Here is a 25,524-nt window from a genome sequence, read left to right on the forward strand (position 1 = left end):
GGCGCGGCGAGGGCAACAGGGCATCTGGGACCTTGGTGAATGATGGAACAGTCTATCTCCTTAGCCAATGAGAGTAAAGGATTGAGAAATAAACAGAGGAAGGACTGAGAAGGAGGGTGCATTAGAGTGGGTGAATTCAATGTCAATTCAGGTACAGAAAGAAAAATAGAGAGAGGGAAAGAGAGAGAGAGAAAAAAAAGGAAAAGTTAGATTTAAAAAATTTTTTAATTTGACATTTTTAAAACCTCCAACAACAATTCACTGACACCCCACACTTTTAGTTGTTTACTTTCTGGGCCAGAGAGGTTGATTGGCAGTCATTAACAATTATCACGTTGGTAAATAGTTACTTGCGCTATTAATTACTAGATGTCGTTTTCGCGAGGCTAACAATGGAGTGGCGCAAATCATCCAGCAACTTGTGGCGATTCGCAATTCACAAGGTATCTCTTCCTCGTCACCAGTTGCTGGTCGATTTACACATTAATAACGACATGATGTTAAACTTAAAGGCCTAAAATTCGGTTGCTTTGCGCCTCCAGTTAGCGCCCTAAGAGGGCACTAACAGGGCACAAATGAACTAGGGCCCGGGCGTGGCACCGCGAACGCCTCCCGTGAAATTCAGCGGGAGGTTAGCGGCGACAGTAACCGTTAGCGCCCCGCGGCACTGCACCGCCGGCGATGACGTAATTACCATGCGCAGCGCCCCCCGCCGCGATCTTCGGTAGCGCCCCATGATTTACCACCGGATGCTATGTCCGACGGGGTCAGGGAGGCCTACCTGCGGCTGGGGCGGCGCTAATTAAAGGGAAGGTGCCGGGCAGCCATTTTTGTTGCTGGCCGCCTGCCAGCACTTGCCCCCTCTGCCGTCCTCGGCTTCCTTTGAAGCCCCACCGCGGAGTGCCGGCTGCGGTCCGTGAGCCCGGCACTTCTCTTGAGTGCCGGGCTCTTTTGCCGGCACTCTGATCCCTGGTGGCCCAGCAGGGCCCCGGGTCGTGCTGCGCAAGGCCCCTCCCCTTTAAGAAGGGGAGGAAGGCCTGCAGTACCGCGGCACGTAACGCCATGATATTCACTCGCAGTACCTCAAGAGAGAGGCGGGGTGCTTCCAGTAGCACCCCACTTCCCGCTTGGAGCGCTACCAGTGAATTTCGGCCGTGGGGGCGCTAATTTTTTCGGAGCGCTAAAGGTAGCGCCCCGGTGAAGTTAGCGCCCCAAAGTGGGCACGACTCAATTTTTCCCCCAAAATCTTTCCTACTCAGTAAGAGTGACTGAAAATACTTTTAACTTTACCTAGGTGAGAGGCGTGTTAATGATGAAACCACTTCACCCTATATTTATCCCAAGTAATGGCCCCGTTGAGTAATATTACCCATTCTCCTATTTCATTGAAATTCTTAGGAGCAAAAAGTTCATAGGATGCTGTAATAGAAATAATAACTGCAAAAATATGGCATTATACCCCAGGAGAGACGTTTACTTTTAAAAATAGTAAAACTGTTTCACTCATTCTGCACAGGTTCCTTGACGCAGCAGGCAACAGTTTGTTCCATTGCCCACCAGTATCACTCATTACCAAATATGTGCAATAACTCGCACCAACTCCCGTTCACCCACCACACCTGTGCGCGCTGACCTACATTGGCTCCCGGTCCGGCAACGCCTCGATTTTAAAATTCTCATCCTTGTTTTCAAATCCCTCCATGGTCTCGACCCTCCCTATCTCTGTAACCTCCTCCAGTCCTACAACTCTCCGAGATCTCTGTGCTCCTCCAAATTCTGGCCTCTTGAGCATCCCCGATTTTAATCGCTCCACCATTGGTGGCTGTGTCTTCAGCTGCCAAGGCCCTAAACACTGGAATTCCCTCATTAAACATCTCTGCCTCTCTACTCCTTTACGATGCTCCTTAAAATCTACCTCTTTGACCAAACTCGAACAACCTATCCTAATATCCCTTTGTGGCTCGGTGTCAAGTTTTGTCTGTTAATGCTCCTGTGAAGCATCTTGGGATGTTTTACTATGTTAAAGGCGCTGTATAAATGCAAGTTGTTGTTGTTATTGTTGAGTGTGGGTCACAAAAGCTGCCCAAACATATTAGGTGACCTCTCTGTGACCCACACTCTCATCGACTGAAGTGCACAGCATCGCTGGATTTACCCTATACTGTGCACAATCTGACCTGGTGGAGGTTTCTTTAAATACTGTATCCATGATAAAGGTGCGAATGGGAAGTTAAAAAGACCAGGAAGTTAGAACGAGAAGCAGATTACACTGCTTCCCTCTCCACAACTATAGTTCGCAACTGTAATTCATCAACAGCTCTTAAACAACAGCTAACAAAAAAAAACAGAACATTAACCCATTGCATTCTTTGGGTTCTTTGCACTGCCTCCAGCTTAACTCTGGGTACAGCTTCAACAAGGGTCTGAGCTGGGCCCATTTACTGTACATACTCATGATTAAGATTAAAAATGTAGGTGCCCGTGGTGGGACTGTTTTCACCGTCGGTCATTGTGGTGGATGGTACTACATTCGGTTCCTGGCTGCTGGCCTGTTGTTGCTTTCCTGTCCACCTCCGACAATGCAGCATTCCCTCAATAATGCACTGTATCGAAGTGCCAGATTATCGTGAAATGGGGTCCAACCCACTGCCTTCTGACTCAGAGCAAGAGCGTTACCAACTGAGCCAAGCTGACACCAACTGTGGGACAGCAACAGGGGTCAATTCCCCAGCTCGCCACTGTATTGCCACAGATGAGGGGTTTTCAGTTATAATAGGGGTCAAACATTTTGTGAAAGTGAGTCAAGCTCGAGAGTCACAAAATATTTTTTGATTTTCCGTCTGTTTGTCACTGTGACGCTGGAAGCTAATTACTGCCATGATTGTATTATGATTACCATGGTGCGGCAGGCAAAGGCTTTCTACTGTTGTAGGATTTCTTAAGCCAGCAGAATGAAGCACTACAATACAATATGGTGCTAAGACAGTAGATGGCACTGTCACCAAACAACTGCTGAGTTTCTTCAGATGAATCTACAGAATCTCTATTAAGCTGTCAGAAGGTCTCCTGATGAGAGCTCAGTTGCTGAGTCCATTGTCTAGTGTGGAACTGGGGCCCAATCAGGAAGATCCACATTTGTATTCCTGGTCTATGTTGAGGTACCTGCTCACAGCCAGTGACAGTTGGGGTGCTACCACTGGCCTTAGAACTGCTGAGCTAGGGAATGAAGTAGGGCTTGGCTCCTGATCACGACTCAATGACCCGGGCTGGGAAATGCATGTATGCAAACATTAGGTCAGGAGAGGATAAAGCTCAAATGTGATGGTCCCATGCCGGCTGAAACTGCTTGTCTTGGCAATCGGGAGAGGTAACAGTGAGCGCCGGACGCCCGTGATACAAAAAGCAGCGCCTTCCGAAGGGAAGGGGCGAAAACGGGAAGACGTTTGTGCAAAGTGCGTGCTCACTTTCAACACAGCTGTAAAAGAAACCCGCAGAAAATTGTGACACGTGCGCCGTACGTCCAGGGTTAGTGCAGCTCAACGTTACTGCTGCTAGCAGCTCGGAAAAGCGGTCGTGAATGAGAAAAGTTTTCCTTTTGAATGGCGGCATGGGGAGAGAGTGGGAATATGGTATTGAGATAAAGGATCAGCCATGATCATATTGAATGGCGGAGCAGGCTCAAAGGGCCAAATGGCCGACTCCTGCTCCTGTGTTTCTATGTTTCGATGAGGTAGGGTTTCGCTGGCAGCAAATGGACCCAGCTTTGCTGGCTCCTGAGTTTAGAGAGCTTCCATATTCTGATTCATGTACACTGCACTTTATCGCTGTGTGTTGTCCTGGAAATATTCATGCGCCTAATCACACCAAGGAAAAGGTATGGAACAGTTTCCATCTTTGTCGGTGTGCTTCCCCTCACTGCTGAAAAGGCCATAAAACGCACATGCTTCTTGACATCTTTTAACATTGTTCTCTTTGCTTCTCTCTATTTCTTCTCACTGTTGTTTTCCTTTTCAGTATCTCGCTCGCACCCCTTTCTTAGTTTCCTTTTACTTATCTCGCTACTCTTCTTGTCCTCCTCCCTCCCTCCCTTCCTTTTGCTCCTTTCTCCGTTATTTCTCTCCATCTCGCCTTTCTCACTGTGAAGTGTGTAGCTCATAGATTGCTAGCCTGCTGATTCACACCCATTTGCTACCTGCCAACTGGGAGTCGTCTGATGTGGCTGCCTCATTCAGCTTTGTGGAGCATGTGCTGAAGAACAATTAGCGTCACGTTGAATTCATTACAGTTTTCCCTCACTGCCATTTTAAAAACCCAAGTCAGTGAGCGGAGAGTTCCACTAAAATAATGAATCTTGGGAATTTCTTTCTATGTCTGCATTTTCATTAGGAATTCCCATATTAAATGTGGGAATCTTCACCTATATGGCAGCACCCAAAATGCATTGCCCTAGCATCACTCTTAGAGTGAGAGTTTTGCTGAGGTCCAGAAACAAAATATCTGCACTGCAGGGGAAGATAGATCAAACCCTCAAACCCCCCCTCCAAAAAAAAATCTCATACAAGTTGAGCGTCAACAATACAAAGCTTCTGTCTCCCAAAAAGCTCCCTTGTGTCGATTGCCATTTCTCCTCTGTTGTTCCTCATTTTACTCAGTGCATCCCTATCCACCATATACATATGTGTATTAAAAAATACATTCTAACGTATGTTCAAGTACAAAATATAGGACCCTTGGTAATAAGAATCAGTCATCACTGGGAGAACAAGCCCAAAACAGAGCAGTTACTTTGGCAAAAAGAATTCAATTAAATGGTACAAGTGACCAGTGGGGCCTGAATGATGCTTCTGTGGCTTCCTGCACATTACGGAGGAAGCTTAAACGCATCAATGATGTATACACTTACACAGTTACCTTCTCCTTTATGCTCTGCTCACCAGACAGTGATTAATGTATTTTGCCAGGAAGGTTAAAGGAGTGGTAGGCCTTATATGTGATGCACAACCATCAAAAGTAACTGCTATACTGTACAGGTACTTCAGTTATGAAGCTCGCTGGATCAATCTCATTTCTATGGGGCATGGTACCATAGTGGTTATGTTACTGGACTAGCAATCCAGAAATCTGGACTAATGATCCTGCGACATAAGTTCAAATCCCACCACAACAGCTGGAGAATTTAAATTCAGTTAATTTTATTACATTTGGAATAAAAAGCTGATGTAACGGTGACCATGGAGCTACTGGATTGCTGTAAAAACCCATCTGGTTCACTAATGTCCTTTAGGGAAGGAAGTCGGCTGTCCTTACCTGGTCTGGCCTACATGTGACTCCAGACCCACAGCAATGTGGTTGACTCTTAACTGCCCTCTATGGTTCAGGAAGGCGGCTCACCACCACCATCTCAAGGGCAATTAGGGATGGGCAATAAATGCTGGCCTTGCCAGTGGCGTCCACATCCCATGAACGAATAAAAAAAAAATTTTAAATTTCTGCCTAACATAAAACTGAAAGAAATGCTGGCAACTACCAACTCTTTTCCAGTAAACCTAAGAACATAAGAATTAGGAACAGGAATAGGCTACACGGCTCCACGAGCCTGCTCCGCCTCTCAATAAGCTCATGGCTGACCTTCGACCTCAACTCCACGTTCCCGCCCAATTCCCACATCCCTTGATTCCCCTAGAGTCACTCTCAGCCTTGCATATACTCAACGACTCAGCATCCACAGCCCTTTGGGGTAGAGAATTCCAAAGATTCACCATCCTCTGAGTGAAGAAATTCTTCCTCATCTCGGTCTTAAATGGCCGACCCCTTAACCTGAGACTTTTTATTATCCATTCATGGGATGTGGGCGTTGCTGGCAAGGCCAGCATTTATTGCCCATTCCTAATTGCCCTTGAGAAAGTGATGGTGAGTCGCCTTCTTGAACTGCTGCAGTCCTTGTGGTGAAGGTACTCCCATAGACACAAGGGGCATCAAGGGGTATGGGGAGAGAGCGGGAATATGGTATTGAGACAGAGGATCAGCCATGATCATATTGAATGGCGGAGCAGGCTCGAAGGGCCGAATAGCCTACTCCTGCTCCTATTTTTCTATGTTTCTGTAGTGCTGTTAGGGAGGGAATTCCAGGATTTTGACCCAGCTACGATGAAGGAACGGCAATATATTTCCAAGTCAGGATGGTGTGTGACTTGGAGGGGAACTTGGAGGTGATGGTGTTCCCATGTGCCTTCTGCCCTTGTCCTTCTAGGCGGTGGAGGTCGCAGGTTTGGGAGGTGCTGTCGAAGAAGCCTTGGCAAGTTGCTGCAGTGCATCTTGTAGATGATATACACTGCAGCCACGGTGCGCCGGTGGTGGAGGGAGTGAATGTTTAAGGTGGTGGATGGGGTGCCATGGATGGACTATGCCCAAACATCCAAGAACAAGGTGGCAGGATATATTGAGAGAGTGGTTAGCAAGGCATATAGAATCTTGGGCTTCATAAATAGAGGTATTAAGTACAAAAGTAGAGAAGTTATGCTGAACCTTTATAAAGCAATGGTTAGGCCACAACTGGAGTACTGTGTCCAGTTCTGGTCGCCACATTTTAGGAAGGATGTGAAGGTCCTTGGGAGGGCGCAGAGGAGATTTACCAGAATGGTTCTGGGGATGGGTGATCTTAGCTACAAGGACAGGTTGGAGAAGCTGGATTTGTTTTCCTTAGAGCAAAGGAGGTTGAGGGGTGATTTGATAGGTGTACAAGATTATGACGGGTTTGGATAGGCTAGACGGCGAAAGGCTGTTCCCACTAGTTGATGGTGCAAGGACTAGGGGTGTAGGGATTCGCAAAATTCCCCTATTTTCCCTGAAGATTGAAAATACTGTTCCACATCGTGGATGAAGAATTATATGTTTTGAATTGCCTCTGGGTAGGACAATGTTTTTAAAACATACCCAGAATCGTGAGAAGCTGCGTTGGACAGAGCAGCACTTGGGCAACATCAGGATCTAAGACATTACATTTTTATTAAAAATGGTACCTCTGAGTTTTGAACTGTATATTTCAAAGAGGTTTTAAAATGGCCATCAGTAAAAACATGGCAGAGAAAGCATGGCAAAAGGACAAAGAAGCAGCTTGGAGTATGTCTGTGTGGGAGAATCAACAGTGGCAGTCAAAGACCTGCCAATCAAAGGGAGGTTCCCTTCTAAGCAATCGATGTTGTCTATTGACATAAGAGATTAGCCCACTTGAGACGAACTGCAGGACAATCGATTGAAACTGCTTCTGTTTACACAGTGGTTTTCAAACCATTCAAAGCACTCACTCACAATGGAGATACTGAAGCCATGGAACGGACTCTTTGATATGCAACAGTTTAGGAATGGATGGGTTTGAATCACCCATCATTCTGAACAATAGGGCAGCTGGATTCCCTTTTGTTTTAGCCCAGGTAGGCTCTGGATGTGGGCGGGAACATTTCGGCCCCACAGTGCAGACACATTAACCCATTCCAACCACTATGAATCAGCCAATCACAGCGTTTCTCTTGTGTATTGGAACTTTGGGCGCGAATTTTGCAGACAGACTTTTTCAGCTATAAAGATAGCTCCCGAGAAGCTATCTCTCTCTTACTTCGCTGGACCACAGGTGAGCAGGTTTTCTGACTCCTTAGCAAGGCAACCTAGTTAGGGGATGGTAATTAAGGGGATATTACTAAGATTGTTTAATCAACATTGTAGCCATTTAATCTCTCGTTTTTGCCATCTGCCTTCCCCCATTTAAGCAATTTTACTGGAATTACTGTGTTCGTGTGGTATAGTTTAAAGTTTGATTATAGTTTCTTTAGTTTAATAAAAGTTTGACTTTCTCACATCAAAACCACTTGTCTGTTTTAATATATCATTAATTATAAGCCCTCCAGTCAGAACGGGAAGGTGGGGTAGCGATTCGAAACCGCTGTTTGGAAATTGGTTTACAGTGTAGCAGCAAAAGGCTGCTGACCAGGTGAATTACCGTAAACCAGGTAAAAGGTTGGAATTGGTCAGAGTGCAGGCAAAGGCTGTCTGACCAGGTGAATTACCTTAAACCCGTTAAAAGATGCCCCCCTACAGGGGACACGGATTTAAGGTTTTGGGCAACAGATACAGGGGGAATGTGAGAAAAACTTTTTTATGCAGCAAGTGGTGAGGACCTGGAACTCGCTGTCGACGGAAGTGGTGGAATGTTTTGAAGGGGAGACTGGATAGGCACTTGAGGGAAATAAACTTGCAGGGCTACAGGGATAGAACGGGAGAATAGGACTGACTAGATTGCTCTACAGAGAGCCATCAAGGACTCGATGGGCTGAATGGCCTTCTGTGCCGTTATGACTCTATGGGAGCTAAATTCGGTTGATTTGTATCTAAGGGGCGCTAACTGGGTGCAAATCAACTAGCGCCTGGGCACGGCGCCGCTAACGCCTCCCACAAAATTCAGCAGAAGGTTAGCGGCAGCGCTAGCTGTTAGCGCCACGCGGCGTTGCGCTGCCGGCGATGTAGTCATCCACCACGTGCAGCGCCCCGGCTGTAATATTGGATGGCGTCCCCCGACTTACCGCCGGACACTATGTCCACCGGGTTATGGGGAGCCTACCTGCAGCCGGGGCAGCGCTAGTTAAAGGGGAGGTGGCAGGCGGCCATTTTTGTTGCTGGTCGCCTGCCAGCACCTGCCCCTGTTGCTGTCCCCGGCCCCCGTGAAGCCCCCCACCCCCCGCGGGGTGCCGGCTGCTCTCCGTGAGCCCAGCACTCCTCTTGAGTGCCTGGCTTATTTGCCGGCACTCCCGATCCCCGGTGGCCCAGCTAGGCGCCGGGACGCGCTGCGCCAGGCCCCTCCCCTTTAATAAGGGGGCATTACCCAATTTTACCCCATGACTCTATGAATCCACAGTGATGTACTGTACAGGCCCAACCTCTTGCTATCAGATGGAAATGCCGACAGCATCCACACAACAATGTTATGGTTTAACGTTGGCGACCACACAGGAATTCAAACTGAATAAACTGCCACTGCTTCAGGTCATGCACCAAGTAAAGGGTTCATTTAGGGGTTAAACACAACAATGTAAATAAACGTCATGCCACGGACTTTCAGCCCAGGCGTTAAATTCATAATAAGCCCCCTATTTATACCGAGTTGCTTTCTGCAGCTTTACTAGAACAGTGTTATACCCCATGTACCCATCTCAGTGTGTGAATGCTGATTACAACCTCAAATAATTGGTATCATGCAGTCCCAATTCCATCTGTCTTCATTTCATCTGCAGGTGATATGCTCAGCGCTATTGATTTAGATGGGAAGCCCGCGACTATTACCAAGAAACATGCACTCTGCGACGGGACACTGCACAAAAACAAGTCCACCCAGTCTTTATTTGTAAGAACTATATGGTTAAGAATTTATTACTCCTGCTTTCCTGTTGCTAAATTTAGTCCCTCTGATTTTGGCATTTGGAACAAAGCGGAGATACTGACTGAGAGTTCTGAACTATGGCACTAGGAACACAACCTCAATAAGCTGGCAGGTCTGGCCTCCCAATGACACAGCGTGATGATTAATTAAGCGCTGTACCTCGAGTGGTAGAACTGAAATTTTCCTCTACAATTATCCACATTTCTAATTTCAGTCAAGAACGTCGAAGGAAAACATGGCAGAGAGGAGGCATAATTTGGAGGTGGCATTGTGCACGGGAGGCATGGTACGGAGGAAGCATGATATGGCGAGGAGGCATGGTCATGGGCAAACAATGCCAAGGATAGTATAGTTTAAAGGAAGTATGATGTGAAGGAGGCATGGCATGGAGGAGACTCAGTTTGGAGGAGGTTTGGGTGGAGGAGACAGTTTGGAGGAGGTTTGGGTGGAGGAGGCACAGTTTGGAGGAGGTTTGGGTGGAGGAGACAGTTTGGGGGAGGTTTGGGTGGAGGAGACAGTTTGGAGGAGGTTTGGGTGGAGGAGGCACAGTTTGGAGGAGGTTTGGGTGGAGGAGACAGTTTGGGGGAGGTTTGGGTGGAGGAGACAGTTTGGAGGAGGTTTGGGTGGAGGAGGCACAGTTTGGAGGAGGTTTGGGTGGAGGAGGCACAGTTTGGAGGAGGTTTGGGTGGAGGAGACAGTTTGGAGGAGGTTTGGGTGGAGGAGGCACAGTTTGGAGGAGGTTTGGGTGGAGGAGGCACAGTTTGGAGGAGGTTTGGGTGGAGGAGACAGTTTGGAGGAGGTTTGGGTGGAGGAGGCACAGTTTGGAGGAGGTTTGGGTGGAGGAGACAGTTTGGAGGAGGTTTGGGTGGAGGAGACAGTTTGGGGGAGGTTTGGGTGGAGGAGGCACAGTTTGGAGGAGGTTTGGGTGGAGGAGACAGTTTGGAGGAGGTTTGGGTGGAGGAGACAGTTTGGAGGAGGTTTGGGTGGAGGAGACAGTTTGGAGGAGGTTTGGGTGGAGGAGACTCAGTTTGGAGGAGGTTTGGGTGGAGGAGGCACAGTTTGGAGGAGGTTTGGGTGGAGGAGACAGTTTGGGGGAGGTTTGGGTGGAGGAGGCACAGTTTGGAGGAGGTTTGGGTGGAGGAGGCACAGTTTGGAGGAGGTTTGGGTGGAGGAGGCACAGTTTGGAGGAGGTTTGGGTGGAGGAGGCACAGTTTGGGGGAGGTTTGGGTGGAGGAGACAGTTTGGAGGAGGTTTGGGTGGAGGAGACAGTTTGGAGGAGGTTTGGGTGGAGGAGGCACAGTTTGGAGGAGGTTTGGGTGGAGGAGACAGTTTGGGGGAGGTTTGGGTGGAGGAGGCACAGTTTGGAGGAGGTTTGGGTGGAGGAGGCACAGTTTGGAGGAGGTTTGGGTGGATGAGGCACAGTTTGGAGGAGGTTTGGGTGGAGGAGGCACAGTTTGGAGGAGGTTTGGGTGGAGGAGGCACAGTTTGGGGGAGGTTTGGGTGGAGGAGACAGTTTGGAGGAGGTTTGGGTGGAGGAGGCACAGTTTGGAGGAGGTTTGGGTGGAGGAGGCACAGTTTGGGGGAGGTTTGGGTGGAGGAGACAGTTTGGAGGAGGTTTGGGTGGAGGAGGCACAGTTTGGAGGAGGTTTGGGTGGAGGAGACAGTTTGGAGGAGGTTTGGGTGGAGGAGGCACAGTTTGGAGGAGGTTTGGGTGGAGGAGACAGTTTGGAGGAGGTTTGGGTGGAGGAGGCACAGTTTGGAGGAGGTTTGGGTGGAGGAGGCACAGTTTGGAGGGGGTTTGGGTGGAGGAGACAGTTTGGAGGAGGTTTGGGTGGAGGAGACAGTTTGGAGGAGGTTTGGGTGGAGGAGGCACAGTTTGGAGGAGGTTTGGGTGGAGGAGGCACAGTTTGGAGGAGGTTTGGGTGGAGGAGGCACAGTTTGGAGGAGGTTTGGGTGGAGGAGGCACAGTTTGGGGGAGGTTTGGGTGGAGGAGACAGTTTGGAGGAGGTTTGGGTGGAGGAGGCACAGTTTGGAGGAGGTTTGGGTGGAGGAGGCACAGTTTGGAGGAGGTTTGGGTGGAGGAGGCACAGTTTGGGGGAGGTTTGGGTGGAGGAGACAGTTTGGAGGAGGTTTGGGTGGAGGAGGCACAGTTTGGAGGAGGTTTGGGTGGAGGAGGCACAGTTTGGAGTAGGTTTGAGTGGAGGAGGCACAGTTTGGACGAGGTTTGGGTGGAGGAGGCACAGTTTGGAGTAGGTTTGGGTGGAGGAGGCACAGTTTGGAGGGGGTTTGGGTGGAGGAGACAGTTTGGAGGAGGTTTGGGTGGAGGAGGCACAGTTTGGAGGAGGTTTGGGTGGAGGAGACAGTTTGGAGGAGGTTTGGGTGGAGGAGGCACAGTTTGGAGGAGGTTTGGGTGGAGGAGGCACAGTTTGGAGGAGGTTTGAGTGGAGGAGGCACAGTTTGGAGGAGGTTTGAGTGGAGGAGGCACAGTTTGGAGGAGGTTTGAGTGGAGGAGGCACAGTTTGGACGAGGTTTGGGTGGAGGAGGCACAGTTTGGAGGAGGTTTGGGTGGAGGAGGCACAGTTTGGAGGAGGTTTGGGTGGAGGAGGCACAGTTTGGAGGAGGTTTGGGTGGTGCATGCTTAGAGTGGAAGATAAGAGCTTTACGAGTGAGGGGAAAAAAGAAAAACTTCAACTTTGCTCCTAACACAGCTCCTAGTCACAGGATCATGGCTATTACAACACAGAAGGAGGCCGTTCAGCCCATCGCTCGCTCTTCAACGAGAACTATCTACTCTACTCCCATTTCACAGCTCTTTCTCTGTATCCTTTTATATTCTTCCTCATAAAAATCATCTTGGCTGAAGAACAGCAACCAAAGAATGGTGTAAGCTGCTGATCAAAGACGAGAAGGAACATTTCCAGATGGATTTGGAACTAAATATTTAAATAAAAACAGTAGTAGGGCTTTATAAAAATATTTTCACAGGGCTGCTAGCATCATTTGTCAGATATTTTTCCTAAGTCTGAACTATACCATGATGTTATGAACTGCGTCTAAGTTACAGCGTAGCAAGAGGCGCATCACAAGAAGCTGGTCACCAAAGAAAGGTTGTCACTCAGGTTTGTTGCCTATTTCACTGTGCGCATATACTACACTAAAAACAAATTCCCTGTCTATGAGTTCAAACAATGAGTGGCATTAGGTGGGTCAGAGGGAGTCTTCAGATGATGTTTGTATCGGAAGTGCTTGGCTATGTAGGGGAGCTACGTGCTAGTCTGGGCTGATCTGAGGATAACAAACAAGCCTGTTTATTCTCAACCACGTTGAATGAAACATTGAGGAGCATTTCCAAGCCTGAGGCAGTGTGGGACTTCAGGAGTGGCCAAAGCCAGTTTTAACTCAGGGTGCAAGTGGCACACTCTGCTTGTACAGTCTTGCAAACTGTCGCAAGAAGGTAGAGGCCACAGCAACACAGGTGAAGCTCAGGAGACCATGGGGTAGATGTTCAGCTTGCTGCCCGGGTGTAAAACTGGCATTGCAGATCGGCCGTGCATCATAGAATCCGCCCGATTTTCATTCCATTCATTTCAGTAACGGGCGGACAATTCGCAATGGCAGTTTGATGCCCGGGCAGCAAGTTGAAAACCTGCCCTCAACATTCAGGGATATGGAGTGTGTAGTCAGGGCAATAGACAGGGAGTGAGCAGTGAACATTCTTGTCCATTCCTGTCATAGCAGTTGTTTAGGATGGTGTTGTATAAAGTGTTCAATGTGCCAGCTAGAAATAGTGACTCCTTTCTCAGCATTCTCTTGTATACTGTGGGGCAGGGTACGTAAGGACCAAACACTACGTTAGGAGACATCCTATTTCAACATTAAAACAGGTACCACATATTGACCTCTCAAGAGATGGGCATAAAACCAGCCAACAAGTCACGCTAAAACTCAGAACCAAGTCCCATGCACCTTACCCGTGAGAAGATATTTTCCAGAGAGCTGGTTAAAGATTTCTTTGCCTTGTTTTTCAGCACATCGAGTTTAAACCTGCCCGTGCTCGCGGAGTGCTCTGGGATCATGTTGTTTGGCACAGGCTTTGGAAAGGAAACAAGAACCGTTTTGTGGGTGAGCAAGATTTTCAGTAAACCCACTGAAGCAGGTAACCCAAATAAAGTCAGGCTAACAATGTGAAATACTGGGTGCAAATGCTAGAATCTGCTCCTCTGCTGCCTGAACCACGACAGAAAGAAAGACGAGACTTCCATTTATATAGAACCCTCATCAAGTTTCTCAGGACATCTCAAAGCGCTTCATGCACAATCAATTACTTTGAAGCGCAGTCACAGTTACTATGTGGGTGGTGAATGCTCTTGAACTAATTTCCTACATGATTGTATCTGAAATCCTGGCAGCTATGACATGCAGCTGGTAGAGGCCATCTTATCATTTGAACAAAACTTTATATTAAAAAATCACAGATATGGGTCACAGTCATCAATGCGTAACTCCGCAGTCACAAATTCAAGCCTTTTGCTTTTCCGATGTGAATAAGGACAAGCGCTGTACCATAGGGGTCTCTCCAAGGTGGGCGTGGGTCTTCTGTTTGGTCTCGCACATCTGCCTCAGAATGAGAATCACCAGTTCATTCTCATCTTGGTCATCAGCTGGCTTCATTTTCTGTCGACACAGATAATTCGTTAATATTACTCATAGAAGCATAGAAGATAGGAGCAGGAGTAGGCCATTCGGCCCCTCGAGCCTGCTCCGCCATTCAATGAGATCATGGCTGATCATCCAAATTCTGTACCCTGTCCCTGCTTTCTCCCCATACCCCTTGATCCCTTTAGCCTCAAGAAATATACCCAACTCCTTCTTGAATATATTTAATGAATTGGCCTCAACTGCCCTGTGTGGCAGAGAATTCCACAGGTTCACCACTCTCTGGGTGAAGAAATTCCTCCCGCATCTCAGTCCTAAATGGCTTACCCCTTATCCTTAGGCTGTGACCCCTGGTTCTGGACTCCCCCGCCATCGGGAACATCCTTCCTGCATCTAGTCTATCTAGCCCTGTTAGAATTTTATAAGTTTCAATGAGATCCCCTCTCATTCTTCTAAACTCTAGCGAATATAAGCCTAATTGACCCAATCTCTCTTCATACGTCATTCCTGCCATCCCAGGTATCAGCCTGGTGAATCTTCGCTGCACTCTCGCCATGGCAAGAACATCCTTCCTCAGATAAGGATAAGAGTCTCAAAAAGCCGCCTACTAGAGGTCACCAATTGTTCGGTAGTTATTTTCCAGTTGTTCCTAAACTGTGAATGGTTTCTGCTGTAATTGCGGACGGCATTTTTTTTATTGCAATTGTTTTTAGTGACAGTACATGGACATCTGTTACAATCCCAGTGTGTATGCTACAAAAAACATGGCGCACTAAGACAGTGAGTGAGCTTTGCGGAGTGGTGTGGATAGTGGATGACCTAAAACTTATTCCAGGAAATGGCCATGGAGTTAGCAGCCCTAAAATGACAAGACTCCACTCCCGGTGCACAGCCTCACTCAATGGGAATGCAGATCAGAGACTAGAGTGCATAGGTCATAATATTACACAAACATAATGCAGATCAGCTGCTTTGTGGTACCCATGAGGAGACAGTCTAGTTCTCTTTTGGTCTCACCTTCCATTTTGGGAGCCTTCTACTGTTATTCGAGTGCATACATTCTCTCTTTTACACTCTCTACTGGGTGGCTCGGATGGCCTTCTTTGCCCGGGTAGCGTATATCACACCACCTGGGCACTGTCCCAGAGCAGAGTGAGGGCACTTTCCACATGTGTTTATTCAAGGTAATCTGCTAGCTTCTCACACAGGTAGAGACGGGAGCTGGCACCCTGAGGAGGGAGGTGTTCAATCACCAGCCATGATGTCTCCATGGAAGGGAGGATATCTCTTGTGGTGAACAGTAGTCCAACACAAGCTTCCAGTCTGTACTTGGGCCAGCTCCAATTTTGGAAAGAAGAATTAATTGATTGTGGAATAGGGTCTGTGGGGGGGGGGGGTTGCAATAAAGGGTGAAATCAGGTCCTTTTGGGTTTCGTCTTTGGCATAAGACTAGACCCATGTTCTTTATGTTGCTTCTTTAAGTGCCTTTGTCATCTCACTCAAAGCAATCCTGACACTGGTGTTTTATATGCATGTGGGCCCAGTAGACAATCCCCACCAATAATCGTACTGGGGTAAGTTTTGGGGCTAGAGCTAGGAAGGCATCGGTGAAGATGGGCGGGGCATCTGTGTTGAGGGTGTATACATTAAGAAGAATTATTTCTGAATCTTCAGTGAGTCTTTACTAGCAAGCAATGACCTTTCAAAATGAGGCAAAACTGTAACAAGTACTGTCATAATTAATTTAGATTATAGTCACAAATTAATGATCGAATCAGAAATTTCAGTTTGATCTTTTATTAAGAGTTAAAATAACTGTCACAACCCATACATAATCTATATAATCCATATTTATCATGACAACTTCCAATAATCAATATATAACTTTAGTGAGCCCTTTCCAAAGAGGCTTTACATTGTTACCTGGACACGTTCAAAAATATCGGCTTGCTCATTGTCACTCAAAAGGGAAACGTGCCTCTGTATGGCAAGCTTGGCACGTGGTGGGTAGAGACCTGGAGAAACAGAGGAGCGTTGATCAATGTTCCAGTTAATTGTTCGATTTGCTTAAACAAGCTGCAATTCTTTCTACTGTTTTGGACTAAACTACTGCAAAATTCAGGCACCTGCTTTATACTACCAGTCACATTATGGCATCAAATCTATCGTGTAACATCCATCCTTGTTAGAGATGTCTCAAAGTGTAGCAGTAAGTCGCTAAGGCTTCTTCAACAGCACCACCCAAACCCGCAATCCCCACCAAGACATGGGCAGCAGGTACATGGGAGCACCATCATCTCCAAATTCCCCTCCAAGTCACACACCATCCTGATTTGGACATGAATCAATGGCCCAGAAATTCGGGTCGGGGGATTCCCGCGGGTGCAAGCCCCCGACCTGCACTTACCTTGCGCGCCAGCAGTTGAGCTGTAGGGCCCCGTGGAATTCCGATCCGGGGCCTGGCCCAGCTGCCGGCGCGCAGTGCTTGCGTGTCCCAGGGGCGCAGTTAGTTCGATGCGTCCCCTGGGATCACGTGGGCCATGGGCAGCCAATCGGAGCAGGGAAATGCCCATTCATAAGTCTTGACAGGACCTGTCAAGACTTATAAATACTACGGCCCCAAAATAGCAGTAAACCTTCAAATACATTTTTTTTTAAATCACACTTTTTAAATAAACTATAAATTACATTAAATAACTATTTTAAACAATAATTTAAATTTTTGAAAAAAATAATTTTATATTCTAACAGGGCTAAAAATAAACTTACCTTGCTTTAAAGTATTTAAAAATAATAAACCTGTGGAAAAAATGTTTTAATTTTAATTAATTGACCACTTACCTTGTAAAAAGCAGGCCTTGCGACTGCTTTTTACATTTCTAAATTCTAAAGACTTACCCTCCCGGAGAAACCTGTAAAAAAAACATAAGTTCAAAGCGCACGCGCAGACTCCCCCGCGCACGCGTTCGACCTCTGAACCCCTTTGTTCAGAGGAACAGAAGTGCCGGTTTCCCGCGCATGCGCAGTGCATGCAGGAGACCGGCACTTCCATCGGGCCCACGCGTGAGTACCCCGTGCATACTCACCCGTGGAGACCCGAATTTCTGGGCCAATGTTCCTTAATTGTCGCTGGGTCAAAGTCCTGGAATTCCCTATCTAACAGCACTGTGGGAGTCCCTTCACTACACAGACTGCAGCGGTTCAAGAGGAAGCCCATCACCACCTTCTCAAGGGCAACTGGGGACGGGCAATAAATGTCAGCTTTGCCAGCGACGCCCACATCCCAAGAATGAATAATAAAAAAATATGCTGAAAAGCCTTCAGTGCTCGCAATCGTGTAAACCCAGAAATGTAACCTTATCAGAACAAAAGTGGTTTTAGAACTCACTTGCACGTTTCATACCATTTTCATACTTTATAAACACTCAGAAAATGAAGCACAAAGGGAATGTTGGAATCATTTATTTTCAAGGCTCTACACTTGTCTTTAACAAACTTCTCGTAACCTGACCCACATAAACTCCCTGAACAGTTTTATGTTTCTGCTCCAATTTTCTCCCCTCCTCTGCTGAAGACTGATGTTGAAGTGACTCAGAGGAACCGGAGTAGGCAACTCAGCCCCTTGAGCCTGTTTCGCCAATCAATTAGATCATGGCTGACCTGTAACTCCATTTACCCGCTTTTGATCAATATCCCTTACCTAACAAAAATCTATCCAGATACGGTCTAACCAGAGCTTTATTTAACTGTAACCTTTCTATTCCATCCCTTTCTATTCCAGCCCCCTGGAGATAAAGGCAAAAATTCCATTAGCCTTTTAAATTACTTTCTGTACTTGTCTACTAGCTTTTAGTGGTTTCTAAATATGAACCCCTCAATCTCTCTGCTCAGCCACAGTTCTTAGCTTCCTGCCGTTTAGAAAATACTCTGATCTATTTTTCTTAGGTCCAAAGTGGATGACCTCACACTGTCCCACATTGAACTCCATCTGCCACAGTTTTGCCCACTCACTCAATCTATCAATGTCCCTTTGCAACTTTCTACTCCCATCTACACTACTTACTGTGCCAACTAACTCAACGTTGCCAACACGTCTTTGAGTTACGTCTCCATGGGCAGGTGGCCATTCTTTATGTGTGAACCCAGACAGTATGTGTTGGCATGCTATCTGATTAAAAGAGTATGAGGGAGAAGGGGACATTCACTGCTGAGCTCTGTCCTGTCCTCAAGGGTGGTGAGCAGGGGCAGAAGCCCTGGCTGATTTTCAAACATTCCTAGCCCTGGAACGTCGAGGCATCACCGGTATCCCAGCTCAGAGCGGCCAATCAAGTAAAGTCCAAGAATTAACAGCAGGACCTTCTTATTCTATATGGCCCAAATTCATATATGGTGTCTTTACCCAAAGAGTCATTGGCAGAGTGTTCATATTCCTTTTTAATAGTGTATCTAACTTTTTTACGGCTGAGTACCAGATTTCGGTTTATCCCAAAAAGAATTTGTGTTGATATGGTGCCTTTCACATTCCCAAGGCATTCAAAGAGCTTCACAGTCAATCAACTTTCCTTCTGAAGTGTTTTAAGCGTTATTATATCGGCAGCCAATTTGTACACAGCAAGTTTGAACAAATAATAAACAAGTGAAATCACCATATATTTTTTTTAATTCGCTCATGGGATGTGGGCGTCGCTGGCAAGGCCAGCATTTATTGCCCATCCCTAGTTGCCCAAATGAAGGTGGTGGTGAGCCGCCTTCTTGAACCGCTGCGGTCCGTGTGGTGAAGGTACTCCCACAGTGCTGTTAGGGAGGGAGTTCCAGGATTTTGACCCAGTGGCAATGAAGGATCGGCGATATATTTCCAAGTCAGGATGGTGTGTGACTTGGAGGGGAACTTGGAGGTGGTGGTGTTCCCATCCGCCTGCTGCTCTTGCTGAGGGAAAATTGTTGGCCAGGACACCGGGAGAACTCCCTTGTTCTTCCTTGAATAGTGTCATGGGATCTTTTAAGTCCACCTGAGCAGAACCCCATGGCCTCGGTTTTACATCCCATCTGAATGATGACACCTAGGACAATGCAGCACTCGCTCAGTACTGCACTTCCACCAGCTGACCTCTGCATCCCTGGGCTGGGAATATTCAAAGCAAATTGACCTAGATTTTCCTCTACAGTGGAAAGCCTGCTGGAACTGCTGCAGGGCGGGTTTTGTGCCCACTCGTGGCGGCTGACACTGACCTGGGCGGATATCCAGGGTTAACTCTATTTGCCTATTTCTGGTAGGATCCCGCTGGTATTTTAAGCAATGCCAGGAAGCCTACCTCTGGATGGTGGGCGAGGGCGGGGGTTGGAAGAGTGGAATATTGCCTGTACAAGCCTCAGTCACCTGCAGCAGTAGAGCATTGGCTGCTTCCAGGGCAGCTGAAGAAGTGGACACATATTTGCAACACATTGAAAAAAGCTCTGCTGAGCGAGTGCGATCGATCCCTCCATGAGTCACTAGTGAGGGGGAGGGGAGCCATTTAAAAATTGAACCCCACCTCCTCAGCAATACTGAATGCCAGAACACAATGGGGGTTCCTGACACTGAACATTACCAAGGTGTTAATGAAGGAAAATATATCAGATAGCCTATTTCCCTCCAACGGCGTGCTATTTAAATTCACCCACCGACATATTTCGTGTCCGCTATCACTTCTGGAGGGAAATCCCAGAAGTGGCAGCGTCCAATGGGAAGCCAGCGTAATGGCGCCCGGCCGATTTCCCGCCTCCATTTTGGAACTGCCCGAAAATGGGCGGCAAAGGGGAGGAGAACCTCACTCATTCCGATTTAGGAGCAGGGAGAATATTCTACAATATCATTTGATAGGTGCAGATAATTACTGAATCCCAGAGGTTGCAGCTGGGGTTAAGTCCTAGCTGGCTGGTGCCGCATAGTTACCTTCAATCCGTTCACAGAGTTTATGCAGGTAATGCATGGGACACGCCTCACACAGCTTAATCTGAGTCTTAGCGTTCTGCAGGGCAGCCGCAGTGCTAAAGGCCTGCTTCAAGGTCAGCATGACTTCATCCACCTGTCAAGGGGCACAGTTCAAATGAATCACTGCACAAAGCGAGTATCTACTGCTCAGGAAAGAGCAAAAAGCACACCATCCAACGGCTAACATTTATTTTTACTACAACAACAACTTGCATTTATACAGCGCCTTTAACGTAGTAAAACGTCCCGACGCGCTTCACAGGAGCGTTTATCGGACAAAATTTGACACCGAGCCACGTAATGAGATATTGGGACAGATGACCAAAAGCTTGGTAAAACAGGGTAGGCTTTAAGAAGCACCGTAAAGAAGGAGAGAGAGGTAACGAGGCGGAGAGGTTTAGGGAGGGGATTCCAACCCCAACGGTCTAGGCAGCTGAAGGCACGGCCGCCAATGGTGGAGCGATTAAAATCGGGGATACGCAAGAGGCCAAAATTGGAGGAGCGTAGGAATCTCGAAGGGTTGTAGGGCTGGAGGAGGTTACAGAGATAGGGAGGGGCGAGACCATGGAGGGATTTGAAAACAAGGCTGAGAATTTTAAAATCGAGGCGTTGCTGGACCGGAAACGAATATTGGTCAGCGAACACAGGGGTGATGGGTGAACGGGACTTGGTGCGAGTTAGGATATGGGCAGCAGAGTTTTGGATGAGCTCACGTTTATGGAGGGTACAAGCTGGAAGGAGAGCATAAATATAATATCCTTTTGTTTTTCAAGACTATTTAATAATGTGAGTGGATGACAACATTGGGCTCACAGCTGCAACGACACACTGAAACCTGGCAGTTGTGAGGGAATAGCGTTAAAAAAATACAGTTAAAATAATAAAGTCCTGTAGCGCATTGGATTAAAGACAGCATATGTGTTAGCTTAGCTCTCTCACACAGTCATTCTTTGCCGCTAACGCCCACGAAGATGACATCAACATTCCGTTTAAACGAGCATCAAAAAATAAACAAGGGGGGGGAAATCAAACAAATATTCAAGTTAATCATATTAATTCATGACTTATAAAAGAAATCATGATGGTGAGCTCTCATTCCTTTAGAGAGGTTTTGTTGGCTTGGAGTTCGTCTTTCATTTTTGCCTGGAAACCAGAAATTGTCACTTCTGCAAACAGGCAGTTTCTTGTTCGTCAAATGCGCTACTCAACTTGGAGTCCTTCATATGGGAGTGACCATCATGTGAGGAAACGGGTCAGGTGATAATACAAAGACAGGGCTTTATGTGAAAATAGTCCTGCAGTTAGAGAGACAAAAGCAACCAGAAGGATGAGTGTAAAACACACACGCAAGAGCCTGTGCTTGATAGGCTATTGCTTACTACTGACATGTTCTTTAAAGCACATTTTTTACTTGATTAACTTAATTGGAGAAAAAAAAGAAATGGGAAGATGCCAAACTTGGAGGGAGCTCTGATTTCATTATCATCCAAAATAGGCCATCTGTGAAATATTTCTTTCTGATAGTCACGAATAAATCCAATAAAGAATTCAGGAGAAAGTGTGGAACACGCTACCACATGGAGTAGTTGAGACGAATAGCATAGATGCATTTAAGGGGAAGCTGGGTAAGTGCATGAGGGAGGAAGGAATAGAAGGTTATACCGATAGGGTTAGATAAAGTAGTGTGGGAGGAGGCTCGTGTGGAGCATAGATACTGACATAGACCTGCTGGGCTGTAAATTCTATGCAATATGTATCTATAAACATACCGATTCATTTCTGGCAATTGCGTGCTGGATACTTGTGGATCGCCTGTGGCATTGCTCATAGCCAGGACCTGCCGTGTGCTTTCTAATCATTACTGCAGTCCAACTGCTTGAACACAACTGCAGATTGTCTATCACTGTAGCACAGCAAACTTACCAAAACAATATAAACCACATGACGAAGTAAAATATCACGCACTTACAGATACTGAACAATACAAACCTAAGCTTTAATATTTGTTGCACTATTTACCAACCACTTTAAAAAAAACTTGTTTAATCTGCAAAAAAAAACATTATTCTCCCCTCCCTTCTATGTACTATGGTGGGCTTGCAGTTTACTTAAGGTGCAAGCACTTTATTTATTTGTGTATTCTTCTCTCCACCCTCCAAAAGAGTTTCCTTGCCTCAGTTGTACATTACAACAACAACAACTTGTATTTATACAGCGCCTTTAACGTAGTGAAACTTCCTACGGCGCTTCACATGAGCGTTATCAAACAAAATTTGACACCGAGCCACATAAGGAGATATTAGGGCAGAAGAGGTGGGTTTTAAGGAGCGCCTTAAAGGAGGAACGAGAGGTGGAGAGGTTTAGGCAGAGAATTCAGTGCTTAGACCCTGGCAGCTGAAGGCACGGCCACCAAAGGTTGAGCGATTAAAATCGAGGATGCTCAAGAGGCCAGAATTAGAGCAGCGCCGATATCTCAGAGGGTTGAGGGGCTGGAGGAGATTAGAGATAGGGAAGGGCGAGGCCATGGAGCGATTTGAAAACAAGGATGGGAATTTTGAAATTGAGGTGTTGCTTAACCGGGAGCCAATGTAGGTCAGCGAGCACAGGGGTGATGGGCGAACGGGACTTGGTGAGAGTTAGGACACGGGCAGCTGAGTTTTAGATGACCTCAAGTTTACTGAGGGTAGAAAGTGGGAGGCCAGCCAGGAGTGCGTTGGAACAGTCTAGTCTAGAGGTAACAAAGGCATGGTTGAGGGTTTCAGCAGCGGATGAGCTGAGGCAGGGACCATGTGTCATGAGCTGTATTGATGCACATTGGGTAGTATAGTTCCACAAGAGAGGGAAAACCCTAACGCATGATGCATTACCACCTCACACACATAGAATATATCCAATGCAGCTGGAAACCAAAGCACTCAAAGCCCAGGTATAATCTACCTCGTGTCTCAAGCTCCTGACAGAAGGACAGGCTTATGTGGTGATAAGCACTGCCTGAATGGGTGGTGGAAGCAGATTCAATAGTAAAATTCAAAAGAGAATTGGATAAATACTGGAAGGTAAAAAATTGCAGGAAAAGAGCCGGGGAGTGGGACTAATTGGATAACACTTTCAAAGAGCCGGCAAAGACATGATGGGCCGAATGGCTGAAGTGCTGTATCAGTCTATGATTCTGTGATAACTTCTCCCAGGGATTATGTTTGTTACAAACAAAATGTCACTTTTAGCTTCGTGCATTCAACCTGAACGAAGGAGCAAACTGGCAGTTTTAAAGAGTGCGAAGAAATCATCTGATGAGCCAGCTTTACCGTTGCAGCTTGATGAGTGACAGCTTTAAAAACATATTGAGCGGAGGCAGCGGAGTGGTGATCCCTCAATTCTCTGCTGGTTACATGCTCCTCTGTCGTATTTTTGTTGCTTTTGATTTGAGGCCATTTATTGAATCCCATATTTCTTTCATAATTGGACAGATAAATGGTCCTTTGAGACAGTAATTATTTTTTGTTTGCCAGACAGACACGCGATCCTTTGGAGTTGCGACACCCAAACATGTGATACAATTATGGCCTTGAAATTGGATTTCTTAGCGCCCGTTTTCCAGGCGCTATGCAGCCTCCTGAGACGCCAAAATGGCGGGCAGGAAGCGCGCGCGTGCGCACACTCCCGCCAAACGTACTATTAACTGAAGTGACGGTCAGATTCAATGCAGGAGCCAAATAACTTGCCTCAGGACAACGCTCCCTACAGCGCCAGTCTGGCATTTCCATTTCCACAGCCATAATTCTGTTGTGCTTCTCTGCGCGACACTGCCTAACCTGTGCAATGAGGACTGAATTCAAGAGCACTTGCGGCTGGCAATGTCTCCTGCTGCCTAGCAGGGACTGGTGTGAGCCAGCCCAATCTCGCATGGTACAATCCTCTGCGACCACCAGAGAAATCTCAATGCAGTCTGCCTAAAATAAACAGGGATAAACAGGACCCACTTCTAAAACACTGCAACACCCAGTCCCCTTAATGCTGGGATGCACGAATGCTGAAATCCGAGTCCAGGCCCAGAACTCCAGTGCTTTTTTTTTGGACCTCTCCTACATTAAATTGCAGACTTTGATTTTCCGACTAAGCCTCACGTATTGGAAAAAGATCTTAAATAATTCCGGGGAAAAATGCCATCATTAGATTGAGCATTGCATTGGCGGATTAATAAATCCCGTCACAATGTTACTGTGATGTGGAATATTGGTTGCATCTTCTTCCCCAATAATTAACAGCCTTCTACTGAAATGTCATTAAATCACACATTCTAATACTGCATCACATTAGCATGTCATTAATGCTGGGAACATGCATTCTCCCCTTTTGGTTAAATGAGTAATTTCACCCCATAGATTCTTAGGGCTCGAATTTCCAATCCCTGAGGAGACGGGTTTGGAGGCAGGAGTGGTGGGAAAATTGCAGAATCGAGGGGCAGGAACCCATCCTGCCCCCGTGCCAATGTCCCAGGAGGTGGGTACCCGACCTGTGCTGGGAGCTGCCTCCCTGAGGCGGGAAGGGGATTAGTGCTAGTTAACAGGCAGTTTTTTGCCTAATCCCTATTTTTAGCCCTGAAGTGTGGGCTTCCCGACGGCTCCGAACCACGCCAAGTTAGCAAGGCGGACCGACGGTCTGAAGGGGTTGGAGGGGTCGAGATGTCCGTTGTGCAGGTGAGTGATGGGTGCATGTGTGCAGAGGTAAGTGTGTGAGTTAAGTGTAAAGTGTTTTAATAAGCTTTACTTACCTTTACTTTCTCCTGCAGGCTTCCTTCCTTCAGTTCTCGGGAGTCCCTCAGCTCACCGGCACAGAAAGCAGAATGGCCGCTGAACTGTCAAAAGCTGCAGCCTCTGCTTTCTGGTCTGGAGAGATCTCTAACTGAGTCTGAGTAGAAGGACTCAAGTTAGAAGACAGATTGTCAGTGTTTGACAGCTTCACAGAGCCGTCAAACGCTGATTTTTCATCTGTCAAAAGCTCGACAGATGAAATGTCAATCACTGACGTTACCAGTAACAAGGTGCCCCTTAATTGGCCTGCTGAGCCCGCCGGGCGGGCTTAACAAGGTCAATCAAGGGAAAATAGCGTGGGTTGGCCACAAGTTGATGGAGACGGGACTAAAACCCGACAAGTGGGATTCCCGCCTCCAAAAGCTCCCCATTGACAAAATCCAGCCCTTAGTGTTCCACATTAAAATAGAACTGATCTCTAGTCCAAGTGTTTTTCCACAGTGATCGTAACCAGCCTCTTAAAAAAGCACTCTGCCGTCACGGAGTAGATTGTACTAAATACGTGCTAATGGCCTGTTTTGTTGCAATGCAAAATAATGGCTAAATAAAATAGCTAATAACTGATCTGATTTTTCACTGAGAAGCCTACTGCCCCTTTTTTCAAGCCGTTACCCAGTCTATCCATTCTGACACCTAAACTGATATATTTAGTCTCAAAA

At 46.9% G+C, this 25,524-nt stretch overlaps 1 protein-coding gene across 6 annotated transcripts in view; it reads right to left on the bottom strand.

Moving 5' to 3' along the window:
* The window catches only part of tbc1d4 (TBC1 domain family, member 4), a 318,286-nt gene that overhangs the window by 81,089 nt on the left and 211,673 nt on the right, over positions 1-25,524 (bottom strand). For all 6 annotated transcript variants that reach the window (XR_015079695.1, XM_085998495.1, XM_085998496.1 and 3 more), the window contains 4 exons: positions 20,016-20,148; positions 16,007-16,098; positions 13,991-14,101; positions 13,399-13,518 (listed from right to left, as the gene is read on the bottom strand). Coding sequence is in view for 5 of the 6 variants with exons in the window: in XM_085998495.1 (XP_085854621.1) it covers positions 13,399-13,518; positions 13,991-14,101; positions 16,007-16,098; positions 20,016-20,148 (456 nt within the window). In the remaining variant the exon portion in view is untranslated. The remainder of the gene's footprint in view (positions 1-13,398; positions 13,519-13,990; positions 14,102-16,006; positions 16,099-20,015; positions 20,149-25,524) is intronic.

This window comes from Somniosus microcephalus, chromosome 10, assembly GCF_052327205.1.
Source record: "Somniosus microcephalus isolate GS21.2 chromosome 10, FLI_Smic_1.0, whole genome shotgun sequence".
NCBI lineage: Eukaryota > Metazoa > Chordata > Chondrichthyes > Squaliformes > Somniosidae > Somniosus > Somniosus microcephalus.